The following is an 18062-nucleotide window of genomic DNA, read 5'->3' as shown; positions in this document are numbered from 1 at the left end:
AGGTTTATTTGGATCTTGCGTTATGTTATTGATTATGAATCATAAGGATCAAGTAATAGAGTGCATAATAATACATCCAGGGTTGTCACAAGACAAGACATCAAATGGAAAAGATTGTCTTTTCCATTTCATTAAAATTTTCTTTATAATACATTTTGTTAATACCGCTTAATAGCGAGATGTGATTCCGTAATGGAATATCACTGTATGAGTAATTCTCGTATTAAGTAATTATCACTTGCGAGAAACGTTTAAAATAATATCCAAACTAATAAAAAAAACAAACGTAATGTCTTTACCTATTTATGTAATATTAATATCGTAAAAAATATATTTCGAACATACTTTATTATAATCTTATTATCATTTATTTATTTAGCTTGTAAATAGTTACCCAAGAAGAAATAATATAATGCATATAAAGATATAACCAAACTGTTTTTTTTTTTATATATTCCTCTTTCCCTAAGTTATGTGTAGGGAATAGGGACTGCTGTGAGCAGGGACAAGAAAGGCAAAGGGTCAGGTCAGTTCAATTTTTTTGCCCTAGTCATCCCATTTACTGTTGAGCGCTACATATAACGTATTGAAATTATAATGTACGTTTCTATTTTAAAAGGACTGTATAATTTATAATAATTATACGAAAATAATACCTTATACATTTTAAATTATCATGACTCATTTTTATTTTTATTTTGTTATGTATAATGTGACCATCGTTGTTGAGTTTACAATAACTGATATGTATTAATACATTAAGCTATAAGAAATGATAATTATAAACTTGTTTGTGGTTCCAATAAATTAAAAAAAATATTATACCTATGGGCTATGCTTATTTAGCGCGTTAATTAACATTTTCTTTAACTAAAATAATAATTTAAGAGGTGACATTTATTTGGTTATGTGTAGGGGCTATTTTGGAACTGAAAAAAAAAAACAATTTTTTTTTACTTCTTGAGAGAGTTTCCTAATGGCAGAGCTATATCCTACTAATATTATAAATGCGAAAGTTTGTATATATGTTTGTTAGTCTTCCACGAAAAAACTACTAAACGTATTCGGATGAAATATTACAGTAATATAGGTTATACATCAGAACAACACAATGATTTAATTTAATTTGTTCATAATATACACATATCAAGTACCCCTGCGACGGTCGCTAGTAAGGTATAAATAACATATATCTCAAAACATGTTCCTTATTAATTGTACCCGAACGAAGCAGAGTAGATACGCTAGTATTGATCAATTTGGTACACCCAAGAAAAACATATAATCTTTCAACCATAGCGTTATGTGTTATGTTATTTTTATTTCTTTTCTATCCTACATACCACCTTTATCTGGTTTAACCTTAAAACGGTAACATACCTCTGTTATACAATTATTGTATTATAAGTGCAAGTAACTCTGTCTGTGTGTCAGTCTGTTGCTGTTTCAGGGCAACTATTGAACGGAATTTGGTGAAATTTCGATATGTAACAAGTGTTATAAAAGAAAGGGCATGTGCTACTTTTATGCAACGATCAACCCCCAAAAGGTGAGCGAAATCGTGAGCGACAACTTATAGTATATATCGCATGTCCAGAGATACAGTTACCGTTGTACGCAATTGGAAAAGCGTGCTATATGAGTTACCGTTAAACGAGATTTATCTCAGTAAGGAATCAAGAGTTGGATAAAATTATAGGTTTTATAATCTGTACTAATAACATACACGGGAAATCTGTCTGTAAGGCATTCACGTATAGCCCACTGAATAAATTACGTTAGGACAGACAGAGACATTGTTTGACTACTCCTTCACTCTTTCAGGAAGTAGTTTTTGAAAACATTTCCGTCACAAACTGAATTTAAAGCGGGCAAAGCCGTGCTTTCTGCTAGTGAGAAATACATTTGGCTATTGTAATTGATTTTACTAAACTTTATCTTTCACAAATACAATGAAAATAAAGAACTATCTACAATCAGGCAAAGGTCCCTTCCTTGTTTGCCAACCTATTATTTCATTTGATACATAGACGAACTCTATGGTTTGTAAAAATAAAAAAAAAATTATATTGATTAATAATTTTCGCGGTCACTCGGCGTACAATAATCACTATTGAACAGCTACCGGAGCTAATTCCCGGTACACTTCTTGCTTAAAATAAGTTCCGTAATCAATATTGATCTTGCCCGTCTCGGGGGTGTTTGAACAACCCACGTAATGTAACCCACGTGTTTATTTAAACTAAAGTATAATCCGTATTTGTCCCACATCTGATCAAAGATACGTTAATAATAATTATCAGACCATCAATTCGTATCATACAGCCATTACAAGAAACACAGGATAAAAAAGTCAATATACGATATAGAAGTAAAACCTTTTTAAATCAATTTTCATAGCGATCACTTGGAGATCAATTTTTAGTCTAAAAATAAAAGGTACGACTTTCCGCCCTGAGTTTCTTTCGCCGATTGTTCTCAGATCAGGGTATTTACATTTGCAAACCAGTGGTACTTTGTACAATTTAACAATTAATAAGTAAGTATAATGCTTCTATATTGAATAAAACAGGAATTCGATTCGATATGGTTGGTCCTTCTGTAATTGGGGGGAGGCATGTACCCTATGTTCTCTTTACCCCTGACAACGTGTTTGGATTTTTTCCATTATCGGTGAATATGTAATACTCGAAAGCGTGTCAAACAAACACCCTCGCATTTTTAATATTTATTAATTAAAATGTATAAAAATATTGCTTAAAACAATCTATTATTATCATAAATGTAACTCTGACTGTCTATCTGTCGGTCATTCACGACCAAACCGTTGAACCGAATTTGATGAAATTTGGTATGAAGCAAACTTAAACTCTAAGAAAGGACATAGACTACTTATTTTACCTACATGACAACCAACACCCTTAAACACGAGCGAACACACGGGCGGCTACTAGTTATCTATAAATAGTAATATTTAATTCCATTAACAAACAACATATGTACATATGAAATAATATTTTCAAGGGAATTTCTGTCACAAATTGGTATTCGTTGAATTGTACGATTATACCGATTCGGAATATGCAAAATATTAAACAAAATGTCTGGAATTCTGTGTATTGAATATCAAAGCGAAATTCGCCGAAATTATATTAAAATTTTAACAACGAAATACAGTTCGTAATAAATCACATTCTATACTAAACTGTAGTACGAAATTAATTCGTTATATTGATGAAAATGAGGTTTTATTGATATTGATGATTTTAGTTAAAATAAACATTCATATGTAAAGTTTATTTAAAAAAAAAAGTGAGTTACTCAAGTAAGACCATTGTCAAGCATTGAATACTATTAGGAAGCTTGGGTCTTTTGCTTACTGCCTAATAGGAGACTAGGCAACTCTACTGGTCATCATCCAAAACATAAAATATCTTCAATATTTAATGTATCTAAATTAATCTTTATAAAGCTATTATTCTTCAATTGCAACATATATAAATGATAATTACTTTCATCTTATTAAGAGCGACATAAATATACTTTAAATGTATTAATGGGTTATAACAAGTTGGCAACAACTAGTAATAATATTATACATGCATTTCAATGTTGAAATGATAAAACATTAAAGAAAACCATTAAATCCAGTAAAAACCACCTAAAACCAGTTACATGTTAGACATAAAAAGAAACTACATCAAAAGATCCTAATGATATATTTGATTGGATACACAGAGAAGAAAATGAAAGTAAAGTTAGGTATATATAGATTAGATATTATGGTATGTTTCCATAAGAATTAAAAATAGTATCGATGACTAATGTACTTGGTATAAGTTCAAGGATGTTAATTAAATAAATATCTATGTAATAATAACCAAAACTTATAAAAAAATATGTTTATTATAATTTTGTTTATGTATAAACATCTCTTTAAGTATAACACTACTTAAAGACAGCAGCTGATTGAAAGTTATTATACCTAAAACTAAATGGTAGCCTATAAATAAAGTCAACAATGCTTATATTAATCTTTCATTTTAAAATTTTTAAATAGTATAGTATCTGTAATTGAAGCTACTCAAAACAATCCGATAATCCTAGTAAATTTATAACAATATCGGAAACTGGTATAACTTTATTCACAAATGCATATCAAGGTCGGAAAAACATCCATCCATCCTAGCATAGTCCTTTATTAACTTATATAGGCTACTTTCACTTTACTAACTTCCGAATAATTGTTCTGCAAAATTATGTGAGGATCATGTATCAGACAGACTATCAAAGTTACATTAAAATATGCTTTATTCAAATACTCATTCATAATATTAAAGTCAAGTTATCGACAGTACAAAATGTATTCTACCGAGGAGCTAACACAAACAAACTCCAAAATTACTCGAAATATAATTCAATATTAAAGACTTACTGCAGACATTTTATCATTTATACGACCTTGCAATGAACACACCTGATTTGTTAGTGAAATGGCAAAGTCAATCAATGATACATAAAACTGATTGTTAAAAATTTAGACAACAAATCTATCCTGTTCATCATCATTTAGACTATGAGAGACCAGTTAATTAGATCTAGAAATCAACTAGGAAATTGAAAGTATTTCTACTATCCTTAGTATAATCCATACATTGAGGTGTGGATGTTTAAACTCATTAGAATGACTAATTATAGTTGTTCAATATGCACATATCTATTCTATAGCTTTATAATATGTACCAGAAATACTTAAAATGCATGAATCATGTTAAATGAAGAAATTTCTTCCGTTAAACCCAAAATGGAAAAAAGAAAATCAGACACATAATCATTACTTCATAACATCATTTTCATATATATATACCTAATCGGTACCATTAAAATAATTCATTTGTTTCTGAACGGGATTACATACAAATATAAGCAATTGTATTGTTAACATATAAAGAATATTCCCAGAGTTTTACATTAAGTAATAAGTGAATTGTTACGAGTCAAGCATACCTATAATGTTATGTATGTTTAGAGATACTTCATAACATTGAATCTCTCTTTAAAATTTATAAAAATGTTTATCATTGTTTCTGCAGGTTTGAATAATTCCGGACAACATGGTCCAATTGTGCTGTAGTATATAACAAGTCAATATTAATAATATAAAACGTAGTTGTGTTATTAGAAGTATATAATAAAAAAAAACTTCAAGAGAATAATAACAAATAGTAATACATATAGTTGTGTTCATATGTACAGGTAGATGATGGATATTGTGGATTTAACTTTATTTGTAATAAAAGTTAACATATAACAAAATATTCCTATAATTTGTTGTCACTTTTTTACTAGACGGATTTGTATTTAAAAGAAATGAGTACTTAATATTCAAAAATCAAATCAATGTTATATCTTTCGAGAAAAGAATCAATTATTCAGATGATATAAATTTTATGTTTAAGTATTTATATAAAATAATTAAAGAAGGCATTCTCAAATTGAAAGAACGATGATTAATATTAAAGGTAAATATCGTTTATTTAATTAAAAAGTCGATGTGTGATTTGTCAATCACCGAGTACCGGCGTACGAGTTTGTTTGTAAACAAATAACATATGATCCATTTGCCGGCACGGATTTTTTATTTTTCTTATATTCTAAAATAATTTAAACTACTAATGCCAAAATATCAGCACCGTAAGACAGCTTTTCGCTGAGAAAAACGCATTTGAATGAGCTATGGGATCAGCAGTGACCTATGAAAACACCATGCGGTGTTATCGCGCCAAATTTTGACAACTATATACTAATGTAAATAGTGCATATAGCAAGAATCTTATCTTGTTTTTAGCCCTTTAAAAGCCACATTAATCATATTTCTACGTACGCAATAAACTAAGAGTAATAAATTCGCTAAAAATCCTCTATTACGAATAAATATACCGCCCCTAGCGGTAGGAATACGAAACTGAAACATGATGGCCGACACAGTAGTTTTGATGACTTAACACCTAAATGCGCAAAATACTCACACTTTCCTCCTCTTTTTCCATACCAGAGGGCATTTGAGGTACAGCACGATTAATCGCCGAGTAGTCCGGTAAATCCGGAAGCTCCTCGGCGAGATATATGGGCATTGGTTTCGACGCATCCAGGGCCCTCGCCCTAAACGAGAGCTTCGACATTTTGTTGACAGAACAAAACACGCTAGCGTCGACACAAAAATGCACTTATAAAACACTTTATAGCTCCTCCAGGAGGTCCCAAAGGACCGTAAACTGCACTTTGCACACTCTAGTTCGTTCCCATGGTTAATTTTTGCACGCACTCAGTCACAATTAATGAAAAACAATAACGAAACTTTACATATTGAGCGTACTTTACAGAAAGCCATCATGGCGGCTTTCCGTTTGGCGGACGACCATGACCAACTTCCACCTAGTGCGACGTGCGCGGGAAGGAAACACGCGGGAACAAATCCGTCATTTTTATATCTTATTTAAAGTATAACTATTTAAAAATTAGTGAATTTTGTGTTAAAAAATGTTTATAAATATAAAATAATTATTAAGCTATATTCACTATTATTTAATTGAATATTTTAAAATAATCAAAAATAAAAATATGATTATGACGTCGGAGCGAGACTGTCAACCCATAGACAACTGATTTTTGTTTCTAAATGCATTCCATTTTAGGCAATTTATATTTATTTCACAAATTTTAGATATAAACGAAAACTACAACTGATTGTTCCCTTTGAGTTATTTTTAATAAATAATTTCAATATAACTAATGTAAATTATGTAGAATTTGAAGTAACTTTTATATAATACGTAGCCACAGACAATTTAAAAATTAAGTTTTGTTATATTATTATAAAACAATAAAATAAAAAAGTTATACTTAAAAATAATTATGATTGTTTCCAAGACCAGGATCATTATAAACTCATGTTGTTATTTATTTCATTTTACTACTTTTTATTAGAATAATATTTCAAGCGTATTATCCAATTTTGGTGTCAGTAAAAAAATTATATTATCTATGGATGAAATTCAATGAAACCATGCACAAATATCCTAATAAATAATATAATATATTTTAGTAATATCGTATAATATAATTATTAATTATTTATAATCAGTGCTGACTGCTGAATTATCATATTTATTTAAATTTTTTTAATATTTATTTTTTCATATTTTTTTTATTTAATATAGCATTAAATAATTAATCTCCCTTTTGGTCATATAACTTTGATTATTTTATTTAATTCCGATGATCCAATGTAAATAATTTTCTATTATTCCAGCCCATCTAAACTACAATAAGCGTCAGGGCACAATCAGTATTCTGGCGACCTTCTCACGGACATATATTATGATAAAGGCAGTGTTATGTATGTCTTATTATAGGAAAATAAGAGTTACGACTTTATACCAATAGTGAAAATATAATTACTTTTTCTAATCGTCAGTATAATTTGTTTTATGATAAATTTACCATATACCCGATTTCGTGCTCCAGAAAAATGGCTTGCAGGTGCGTTGCCAGCCTTTAAGGAATGAGTACGCTCCTTTTTTTGGTTTCGAAGTCGTGTCGGTTCCAATAAACCGTCGGCGAAAGCTGGTTCAACTGAGTTGCTGTGCGAGGTAGAAATTGTCTTATAAATCGTAAATTTTTCCCGTGGAATATTCGGTAGAAGATGCAGTGTGATCCAATATCTCTACGCAGAGCCAAAAGGATCAAGCAGGTCCGAAAAGGCTTGATCGTCGATAATTCGAGTCGCTCTGCGTTTACGGTCAAACGAAAGAAGCTGGTATTGGGGAGCATCCGCCTAGAGGTGAGAACAGTATTCCATGTGGGTTCGAATTTGCGCCTTCTGTAGTCATAAGCGATGAGCACACCGAGATTTTTTTTAGCCAACTTGGCTTTGCTTGCCAGTTTATCGCGGAACTGAACGAGGCTTGAAATATCCACGTCAAGTATTCCGATACCAACTGTGGCAGCTATAGGAATCTTCTGAAATCGTGGAGATACCATAAATGATAATTTTTTAGCTGTTAACGCGCAAGCTTGCGTCTTTTTGGGGTTGAAGTGGAAGTTTAGCCGGGGGGTCCGTACTAAACGAGCCGGTGAAGGCAGGGAGCTTGTCTTCTTCCCCGCCATCAGATATGTTAATAGAGCAATAAAGCAATCATATATGGACTAAGTTTAGCCGGCCCCAGTCCGAGATTTGAACCCCCAAAACGTCCCGCTGCCTTCGGCCCTGGTTGGAGGAAACATATTTTGATGCCAAGATGATTTTTCAACGGATTTCTTTTTAATAAGTAGTTTGCATCGGAATTAATGTAAAGCCATTAAGCCCGGTCAGATGTCCAAGAGTTTGTGTATACTCTCCACTCTCAGAAACATCGGAATGTCCCAATCTTCAAGGAAAGTATTTGCTTTTTTTTTTCAAAATGGATATATGACGAATGTTATTTACTTAATACCAAGCGCTCTGCTTGGAGAACTAGGTTTATAGCAGGCGGTGGGGAGGAGTTTCTCAGGCCAGAAATCTGCCAAACCACCAGCGCCGTTCAAGATTACACACGAAGGTAACTCGGCAATATTTTTGGTCGGGCGTGCGATGGTGCCAATTCACAACAAAATATCAAAACTGATCCGTACCGACAAGAATTGGACGTATAACGAACAAATTTTCTATCAAGGCATTTGACAATTTTGTGCTATACGCGACAAAAAATTGCTACAGTATGGATCGCGTCGAATGCTAACAAGACAACCGGTAGCTTTTCCTCTTTTAATGGCAATTATTTAAGCGAAGCATTTTTAAATATTTTCATAAGAAACACTTTGTAAAGTAGCAACTACTTTTTAAGAAAAGTATTTTAAAAAGTAGTAGCTACTTTATTAATATAAGCAGCTAAATTATTATTTGTAGAAAAAACATATTTAATCTGGGCTTTATTTAATTTTATATTAAATCTTCAAAAGCATACCAAATATAACCATCAACTAGATTCAAGGTACCATAATGTGCTTAATTTACGTCAGTATTAAGTTAAGATACTGTTACAAAGAAAATTTCTTGCGTTGTTCATTATCATTACTTGAAGTATAATGTGTGTACGGCAAAAAGTTGTTTTGATGGTAATATAACAGTGCCAGAGAGAAAGATGATTTTGTAACAGATATGGTGACTTTGTTAAACGTGATTGTCTCATTAGGAATTAAAATAGGTCATTTTTAAACACTTTATTATGCAATAATTTGTCTTTTAGCCTCATCACACTAAGTAGTAACGAGTAGAAATTCTGGTTCACAACTACGTTTTTTTAAACTATTTGTATTGTTTGAATTATGACAATTTATCCCAATTGCCATACTACGCCTACTACTATTGGGACTAAAAATACCATTTTTTTAATTAAAGTTTCAGTTTTATACCATTTATTTACAAAGATGAAATGCTTATCAGAAAACAAATAACTAATGTATGATTTACTTGGTGGTAGGGCTTTGTTTAAGCCCGCCTGGATAGGTACCATCTACTCATGTTGCGTTCCGGTTTGTAGGGTGAATGAGCTAGTGTAACTACAGGCACAACCCCTTGTGTTATGTCTCAATGTTATGTCCCCACATAGTTCCTATATATCTTAGTTCCCAAGCTTGGTGGCGCATCAATATTTCTTACAGCTTCATTGTGTATGGGTGATGGTGACCACTTACCATCAGGTGACCCATATGCTGGTCCGCCAACCTATTCCATAAAAAAAAATGATAAACCAGCATAGGTCACTACTGGAAGGAACTTACAAGATCTGTGAGATATTCTGATGTGATATCTCGAATAAGGCAGCGTAATATATATAACCTGTAAAATGTCCTTAATATATTAATACTTAATACAGAGGCATTTTTTGCCAGAATATGCTTTACGTGTAAAATTTACAATTTATGAAAATATTTTCTATGGACAAATTCGTAAATCCTAATGCAGTTTTCACCAAGATTGTCACCCAGAAGTCACTATTAAATATATGTATATTTGATCATTTCTTTGATTGTGATTTGAGGATTAACTTTATCATATAAATTAAAAAAAAAACTCTTTTGTGTGGTCCATTGTCATTAATTTATATGGCTAGTTTAGCTGTCAACGCTGACATAATAGTTATCAGCAGTTGTCAATAGTGACCACTAGGTAAAAGCAACGAATAATATGACATCTGGCAAGTGTCGAGCATAGCTGACACACATGTCAAGAATAAATTATCAACTTTGACAATTTAATCTTGGCCCTTTTTTTTGTATTGCGACACTCAAACATAAATCTTTTAAGGCCGTTGTATGACTTCATTGCGCCTATGGCACGGGCCAGAAATATATTTATAGAATTTAATAATTCGCTTCGTTTAACTTTTATTCAGTTAGGAATAATTTATTGAAGTGTTTGCTGGCACGGCCGGCCCGGGCCTAGCACGATCGTCATCAACGTCATCAAATTATTATAATTAATTGTAAATAATACATGTTCAAGCACATATGAATCGCGACTTTTTTTCATTTTCAGAACAATGGGTTAATTATTTTATTCATTTAAATCAATACTTAATCTTCGGTATTAAATGGAATTTTTATTATAATTATAATAAAAACAAATATACAATTAAACAATAATTTATTCAAAGTCATTATCAATTTTAAACAAAGGTATTAGTGTAAAATAAGACTTAATATTTCATAATTGAGTAGGTATTCAAAATAACATTAATTCGTTTGATTTTTTATTGATCACAACACTGTGAGCAAAATTTTATTTTATCATATTTAATTATTGAAAACACAATACATTGTACATCAAAAAAATGTTTAAAAATGTTCAAAATGTCAATCACAAGGAAATTAATTCGGACCAGCCTTTCTATTTCATTGTTATCATTGAACAACCAAATTCTATCAGTTCCCCATCAGATATATACATTTTGTCTCTCCCTCACTTGCCTCCATCTTAAATCTGCTTTATATTGAAGTATCTTGTGTAGAAAGAGAAATAACTGTTGATAAAAATTACATTAACAAATAATACTGCTATTAAATTTTCAAATTATTGATCTGGCAACTTCAGTATAATTTACTATTATGTGCTAGCAACATTAAAAGATTCGTTATAACATGTTCATTTTTTTTTTGTATCAAGCATAAACATTGATAGTTAGAGATCATATTCCGTTGTCATTTCTTTTTATACATATAATATACGATAGGAAACATATGTAGGACTTTTCTTCATATTTTGAATTTAGTTATAATTTCTAAGTATTTTATAGTAAGCTAGTAAGTACTGGGATCAGCGGGCTTAGACAAATTATAATATTTGGATAATTCTTTTGTACGATGGTAATACAGTTGCACTATACCTTACCTAGTCTTGCATTTAATAACTGATGATTGAACGAAATAACTTGAGTATTACTCTATTCACTTGCTATACATATATAAGTAATATATGAACTAGTCATTATGTTTAAGTGGTCTATCTGATCTTTTGTCTCATTGGTAAGTTTTAAAAGTTCATACAATGTTTAATAAATTCGCATTGAGAAACAATTTTTGATTTACATATTATTATCAAAATTGATGATCCCACTAAAAACGATAGGCTATATAATAACAGCATGCCTCTTGTTTATAGTGAGATCCACAGTTGTACTTTACTTGATCAACATTTATCGAACAATAAATATTATATTTAATCTTTTTTCAAATTTGTGATTATTCTTGTTGAAAAATCATTATAGATTAAACAGTTGACTCAATAAAATATATTCAAATAAAGGAGACACGTTGGATCATTATTGAATACAATACAATACACATACATACAATTTGTCCAAGCTCGCTTTAGCTTTAAGCTCTACTTAAAAAAACAGCAAACTACATTATTTTTCCAATATTATATAATCATCTAAAATAGTAAAGAATATTAAAAATTCAGTAAGTTTTGACTTTATTTCAATTTATACCTTATATGTAATGATTATTATGTATTTTGAACGAAGAAAAATTTCACATATGTTTCCATTCTTTAAAAGCGCTTACAATGTAAAATGGTTAACTTCTATACAAAACTTATATTGCGTTGACAATGGGTGCGTTATAGTATCAATAAGCTATATCTATAATAACCCTTATTACATCAGCGTAAGGTGCATTTTAACTATAAGAATAAATTCAGGCAGACGCTACGAGTATTAATTTTTTTTATATAGATTATAAATACGCCAATTTTATATATATTGTCATTTTTTTTTTAGATAGGAATGATTTTTCATCTCAGTCTTGTCCATTCTGACATTAATAATCTGTAATCGTGACGTTAATGACAGTAAAGCTTATTTTTTCTTTAATTACTAAGCAAAGATTCTAAACATTATGCCAGTTACTATCAAAATGGACGAAACTGAATATTTGCAAAAATAAATACAGATTGAGATAAAGTATTGCAGTTTTAATTTGCAAAAAATATTTTAAATTAGTAAATGGTATATTTAATGAACGATACATTTAATATGATGTTTTTTTTTTTAAATTTTAAACATTTAATTCGAGATATTTTTAAGAATTGCAAATTAAAACTTACAACGATGAATGTATTATGACCCTGGTTACGTTTAAGACGGTTAATATATTCTATGAGGTTGCAAGCAAATCAGCTCTGTCCGATGGATTCTTCCGAGACGTGGCTGGCACAGTCTCCCTGGGCGACAATTGATTTTGCATTTTTACCTACAAAGATTTCTACCTCCTGTAAATAAACATTCAAATTAATATTTTAACGACATTAATACACATAAAACTTTCAATTCCACATACTGTCGGGAAGATTGATGATTTAATAAATAGTATTGGCTAACTACACATTAGTTAAGTACAAGTATTTAGGATAAGTAAATGAAACAATATGGTTGTTTTTAAATATATACACACAACAACAACCACAGCCTGTAAATTCCCACTGCTGGGCTAAAGGGCTCCACTCCCTTTGAGGAGAGGAGTTTGGAACATATTCCACCACGCTGTTCCAATGCGGGTTGATGAAATGCACATGTGGCAAAATTTCGATGAAACTAGACACATGAAGGTTTCCTCACGATGTTTTCCTTCACCGCCGAGCTCGAGATGAATTATAAACACAAATTAAGCACATATATGTGCTTGCCTGGATTTGAACCCGCACTCATCGATTAAGATGCACGCGTTCTAACCACTGAGCCATCACGGCTCTAGTCGATATTTATATCCTTTTAATCCATATCGTTTGTCTCACCTGACTGCCCTCCACGGCGGTATCGTTGTCTCGCTCGCTCGCAGACGGAGCAGAGCGTGTGGCGAGTTGTCTCTCACGCGCTACACGTCTGTAAACAATATTAATAACGTTATTAATTTTTATGTACAAATTCTTACTTTTTAATATAAATTGGTGGAGATGCAAGGACACTGCATTATAGGTAGAAAAAAAAATAGAATATATATTTTTTAATGATGACGTTTTTGTACGGTTGACATCTAAATTTATATTAAAATTTTTATGGTAGCAGCAATTATTAAATGTATACATAAAATATATAAAAATACAAGGCCCCATCACAAGGAATTACTATTTTTCCTATTTACCCCTCCATTTAAGCTTATCACGTGTTAGGAGCGGGAATGACAGAAATCCTTCGGGTCAGGATCAATCTTGAGACATTACATTGCTAGGCCCTTAAAACTGTGCACTATTGACGCTTCTTTTGGGTAATGACATCAGACCACAAACGGACAGTATCATCATGCTCATTGCTTGAAATATAATAATTAAAAAAAAATACATGCAATGGGGCAACACTGAAACATTTTTAAAAATCTTACGAGTCTCGAAATCCAAAACATGACAGCTAAATGAAGACCACAAATTTAATTTAATATCCGATATATATCTTTGTAATAGATTTATATAAAAGAAATAGAACATTATTGGTAGTATGAAAATTAAACATTATCCTATTCAAGAATCCCTTGATAATAAACTATATAGTATAGATAATCTAATCAATCATAACGTAAAATATGATTTGATAGGGTGACCATCCGTGCATGGCGATGATGATGTCGTCCTGACTGACAAGGGTGACCAGGCAATTACGCAGGACATATACACAGGACACAGGTCTCACAATATCTCCTTATTATAAACCGGACTCGACTTAAAATATTTCAAGACCAGAATCATCAGCTTTAAGTGTTCTCTGAGGCACGAGTTTCACACAATCTCAACTTCCAGGCTTGATAAACCCAATAATATAGTATCGATAAAAAAGCGTGGAGTTAATACCAGTTGACTTTCAACTTCCACTTCCAATTAATGTATCCTAATTGAAATAATTGTATTTAATTAACATGACGTTGTATTTTTTAAAAGTGTAACTACTGAGTCTCTTGCCGGTTCATCTCGGTAGAATCTACTTTCCGAACCGGTGGTAGCTTCACTTTGTAAAATGACGATTCAAAAGTGCTTATAAAAGCCTATTTGAATAAAGTCTATTTCGATTTTGATTTCGAGCTCAAGGGGCTTATAGGTTACTACCGACGACGCAGATGATGCAACAATTCGAAGGTAGGATTTTTATTTAAATTAATTTATTTCAAATACACTGCAGACTGGGTGCCACCCGATAATCAGTCACGAGCGCCCATAGCTATTTGCCTACGGATTTCAGAACTAAGCTCAGTGTATCCACTGATCGGGATCGCTTATCTAAACAACTGAGACCACTTTCCTTGGCTGACTTTTTATTTGAAGGATGAGAGAAGTTCCACATATGACCATTTTCGTCCCAGGCGTTACTGGCAGAATTCAATATTTTATGGCGAAATCTAGACGTCAAAAGCCCAATTTTTCAAGGCCTCTATGAATGTAAAAAGTCGTAAGTTCCATACTGACCGTTTGGGTTATTGACGTCCATACTAATTGCAAGCTTAGAGCTTAAATGGTGGAGTAAATGACTAAATATTAGTATTTCCTTAATAATCAGTCACGAGCGCCCATAGCTATTTGCCTACGGATTTCAGAACTAAGCTCAGCGTTCGTGGTCGCTGTAAAGTGCGGGTCTGACCTGCGGTGCTCCAGCATGGCCCTGCGGTCGGATTCGCGCTTCTGAGCGGCGAGGCGCGCCTTCTCATTGGTCGCTGCGGGCGCGGCCGCTGGGCGGATGGCGCGCCGAGCGGGGGACGCCGCCGGTTTGCGCACGGGCGCCGCTATCTGGGGGGGGGGGGGATAGGTATAAGTCACTTTTAGCCATATACTGATCTGGGGGGGGGGAAGAATACGTATAAGTCACTTTTAGTCATATACTGAATTGGGGGGGGGGGTGTGAAGAATACGTATAAGTCACTTTTAGTCATATACTGATGTCAGAAATCATGAATGTGAAATGAAAATGTTTTATATGTTATTTCAGAAATATAGGGAGATTAAAAAAATGGGCATGTGTGTGACGTTTTTTAGTTCTTTAGCTATTTACAATGGGATCAGAGTAATGTATGTGTTGTTGTCCAATATTTCTTGTTATAGCGGCAACAGAAATACATAATTTGTGAACATTTCAAACGTCTAGCTGTAGCGGTTTTTGAAATAGAGCCTGATAACAGACAGACAATATTTTTTTTATGGTATAGGTTGACGGACGAGCTTATGGGCCACCTGATGGTAAGTGGTCACCATCACCCTTAGACAATGACGCTGTAAGAAGACTATTCCTTACATCGTCAATGTGCCACCAACCTTGGGAACTAAGTTGTTATGTCCCTTGTGCCTGTAGTTACACTGGTTCACTCACCCTTTAGACCGGAACACAACAATACTAAGTACTGTTATTTGGCGGTAGAATAACTGTTGAGTGGGTGGTACCTACCCAGACGGGCTTGCACAAAGCTCTAACAACAAGTAATAGGGTTCCGTTTCTACCATTTGGGAACGTAACCCTAAAAAAAATCCATGAATTCGAACCGGAAATATCATCAACAACAATGCCACTTACTTCCTGCCAGTTGTTCGCACGGAGCAAATTCAAGTGCTCGTAGAGGGCTTCCACATTCCTGACCTGCAGACACACCATGTCCCAGAAGCCCTGGAGGTCTTCGAGCGTGGTGGGGAACTGTTCGTCACCACGTTCATTTATATTGTTGTAGCAGAGGCCTGAAAGATTAAATCAGTAAACATCAATAAGGGGTTTTGAATACTTCACTTAATTGTAAAATGACAATTCAAAAGTGCTTGTAAAATCCTACTTGAATAAAGTTTATTTTGTGTTGATTTGATTTGGAACTACTTAACATACTTTTATTTTAGATTAGGATAAAAACGACAAAAGTCAGCTTTAAAAAAGAACAATAACAATGTCCCATTTCAAGGAAATACTAATATTTAGTCATTTACTCCACCATTTAAGCTCTAAGCTTGCAATTAGTATGGACGTCAATAACCCAAACGGTCAGTATGGAACTTACGACTTTTTACATTCATAGACGCCTTAAAAAAACGTTTAGATTTCGCCATAAAATATTGAATTCTGCTAGTAATTATTGGGACAAATACGGTAGTATGTGCACTTTCTCTTATCCTCTAAATCAAAAGTCATCCAAGGAAAACGGTCTCAGTTGTTTGGATAAGCGAACCCGATCAGTGGATATACTGAGCTTAATGTTGTCTTAAATTTTCGCGATTATTACACATTTAAATAAAACTAGTTATTACGGATTTTAATCGCGTATATTAATTATTTTGGACATCCCGACGTTTCGAGCACATTACAGCGTTCGTGGTCGCTGTAAAGTGTTCGAAACGTCGGGATGTCCAAAATAATTAATATACGCGATTAAAATCGGTAATAACTAGTTTTATTAAAACACTGAGCTTAGTTCTGAAATCCGTAGGCAAATAGCTATGGGCGCTCATGACTGATTATCGGGTGGCACCCAGTCTGCAGTGTATTTGAAATAAACTAATTTAAATAAAAATCCTACCTTCGAATTGTTGCATCTTCTGCGTCGCCAACAAACGTGCTTTCCCTGACGCAGCACGCAGCAAACCAAGCACTTCCTCGCTTATATCCTCATTATTCTGGAATTCGTAAAATATACATTTAAGTTTCGATTTGAAATCGCTCTGAACGATTTAGGCTATGATTGTTAATATTAAGGAAGAGTCAACTATGCAGGACATTTTTTGGATAATGGGCGCATGCGCAAACGGGTGATTTCAGATTCTCAGTATTTCGTTCAAAGAAAGGGCGAATTCGTTACAATCGGATATATTTCAGGACTATGACCAGTTTTAAGGACTTTTCGAGGCCTTCCAACTACTACACTCTAGGTTGTCATTGAAGTTAAAATATGTCTGTATTTAATGGAAAAACATTATTTTGATAAGTTACAAAGATTATTTAAATACAAGATTTGGAGCAAAACTAATAAGAATAGCTTTACATCCCTGTAAAGTGATGTCAACCAATCTTGAACAAGACATTCTCTTCTGCAATTTAGTTTTGCCAAATAATAAATTTGAATCACTTGATAAAAGATTACAGGTATGATTAAAAAGTGTGGAGTATTTTTTAATTACAACGCGGAACAACAACATTCAATTATTGTACTAATATCTATGCCACTGATTGTCGGAAAAGATTAAACATTATGTACCATGCTGGGTTTTTTTAGGGCATAATTTATCGGACTAGCATATGGACCACCTAATGGCAAATCACTAAGGCTTATAGACAATGGCACTGTAAGATATATCAACCATTCCTCACATCGCCAATGCACCACCTAACTTGGCAACTAACTTAATATGTCCCTCGTGCCTGTAGTTACGTTGGTTCGTCACTGAAGAAGTCACCCGAACGAGTAGCTTATCTTAGTTCAATGTAAAATGACGATTCAAAACTGCTGTTTAGACTTGAATAAAGTATGCTTTGATTTGAACTAAGTTTATGTTCTAATTAAGAGATTTT

General features: G+C 32.8%; 2 protein-coding genes across 3 annotated transcripts in view; both read right to left on the bottom strand.

Moving 5' to 3' along the window:
- LOC124541261 overlaps positions 1–6556 on the bottom strand; it is a 117656-nt gene extending 111100 nt beyond the window's left edge. Inside the window, exon 1 of one of the 2 annotated variants that reach the window (XM_047119152.1) lies at positions 6030–6556. In XM_047119152.1, coding sequence (XP_046975108.1) covers positions 6030–6182 — 153 coding nt within the window. In that variant the 5' untranslated portion in view covers positions 6183–6556. The remainder of the gene's footprint in view (positions 1–6029) is intronic. The other variant, XM_047119153.1, reaches the window with a different exon arrangement.
- Positions 6557–10670: 4114 nt separating this feature from the next.
- LOC124541022 overlaps positions 10671–18062 on the bottom strand; it is a 52255-nt gene continuing 44863 nt past the window's right edge. Inside the window, exons 4-8 of the mRNA XM_047118797.1 lie at positions 17074–17170; positions 16089–16246; positions 15165–15310; positions 13337–13424; positions 10671–12814 (exon numbers count right to left, since the gene is read on the bottom strand). Of these exons, the coding sequence (XP_046974753.1) occupies positions 12719–12814; positions 13337–13424; positions 15165–15310; positions 16089–16246; positions 17074–17170 (585 nt within the window). The 3' untranslated portion in view covers positions 10671–12718. The remainder of the gene's footprint in view (positions 12815–13336; positions 13425–15164; positions 15311–16088; positions 16247–17073; positions 17171–18062) is intronic.

The sequence above is a fragment of the Vanessa cardui genome, chromosome 27 (assembly GCF_905220365.1).
Source record: "Vanessa cardui chromosome 27, ilVanCard2.1, whole genome shotgun sequence".
Lineage (NCBI taxonomy): Eukaryota > Metazoa > Arthropoda > Insecta > Lepidoptera > Nymphalidae > Vanessa > Vanessa cardui.
The sequence above is the reverse complement of the archived record's forward strand: the minus strand, read 5'-3'. Positions and strand labels throughout refer to the sequence as shown.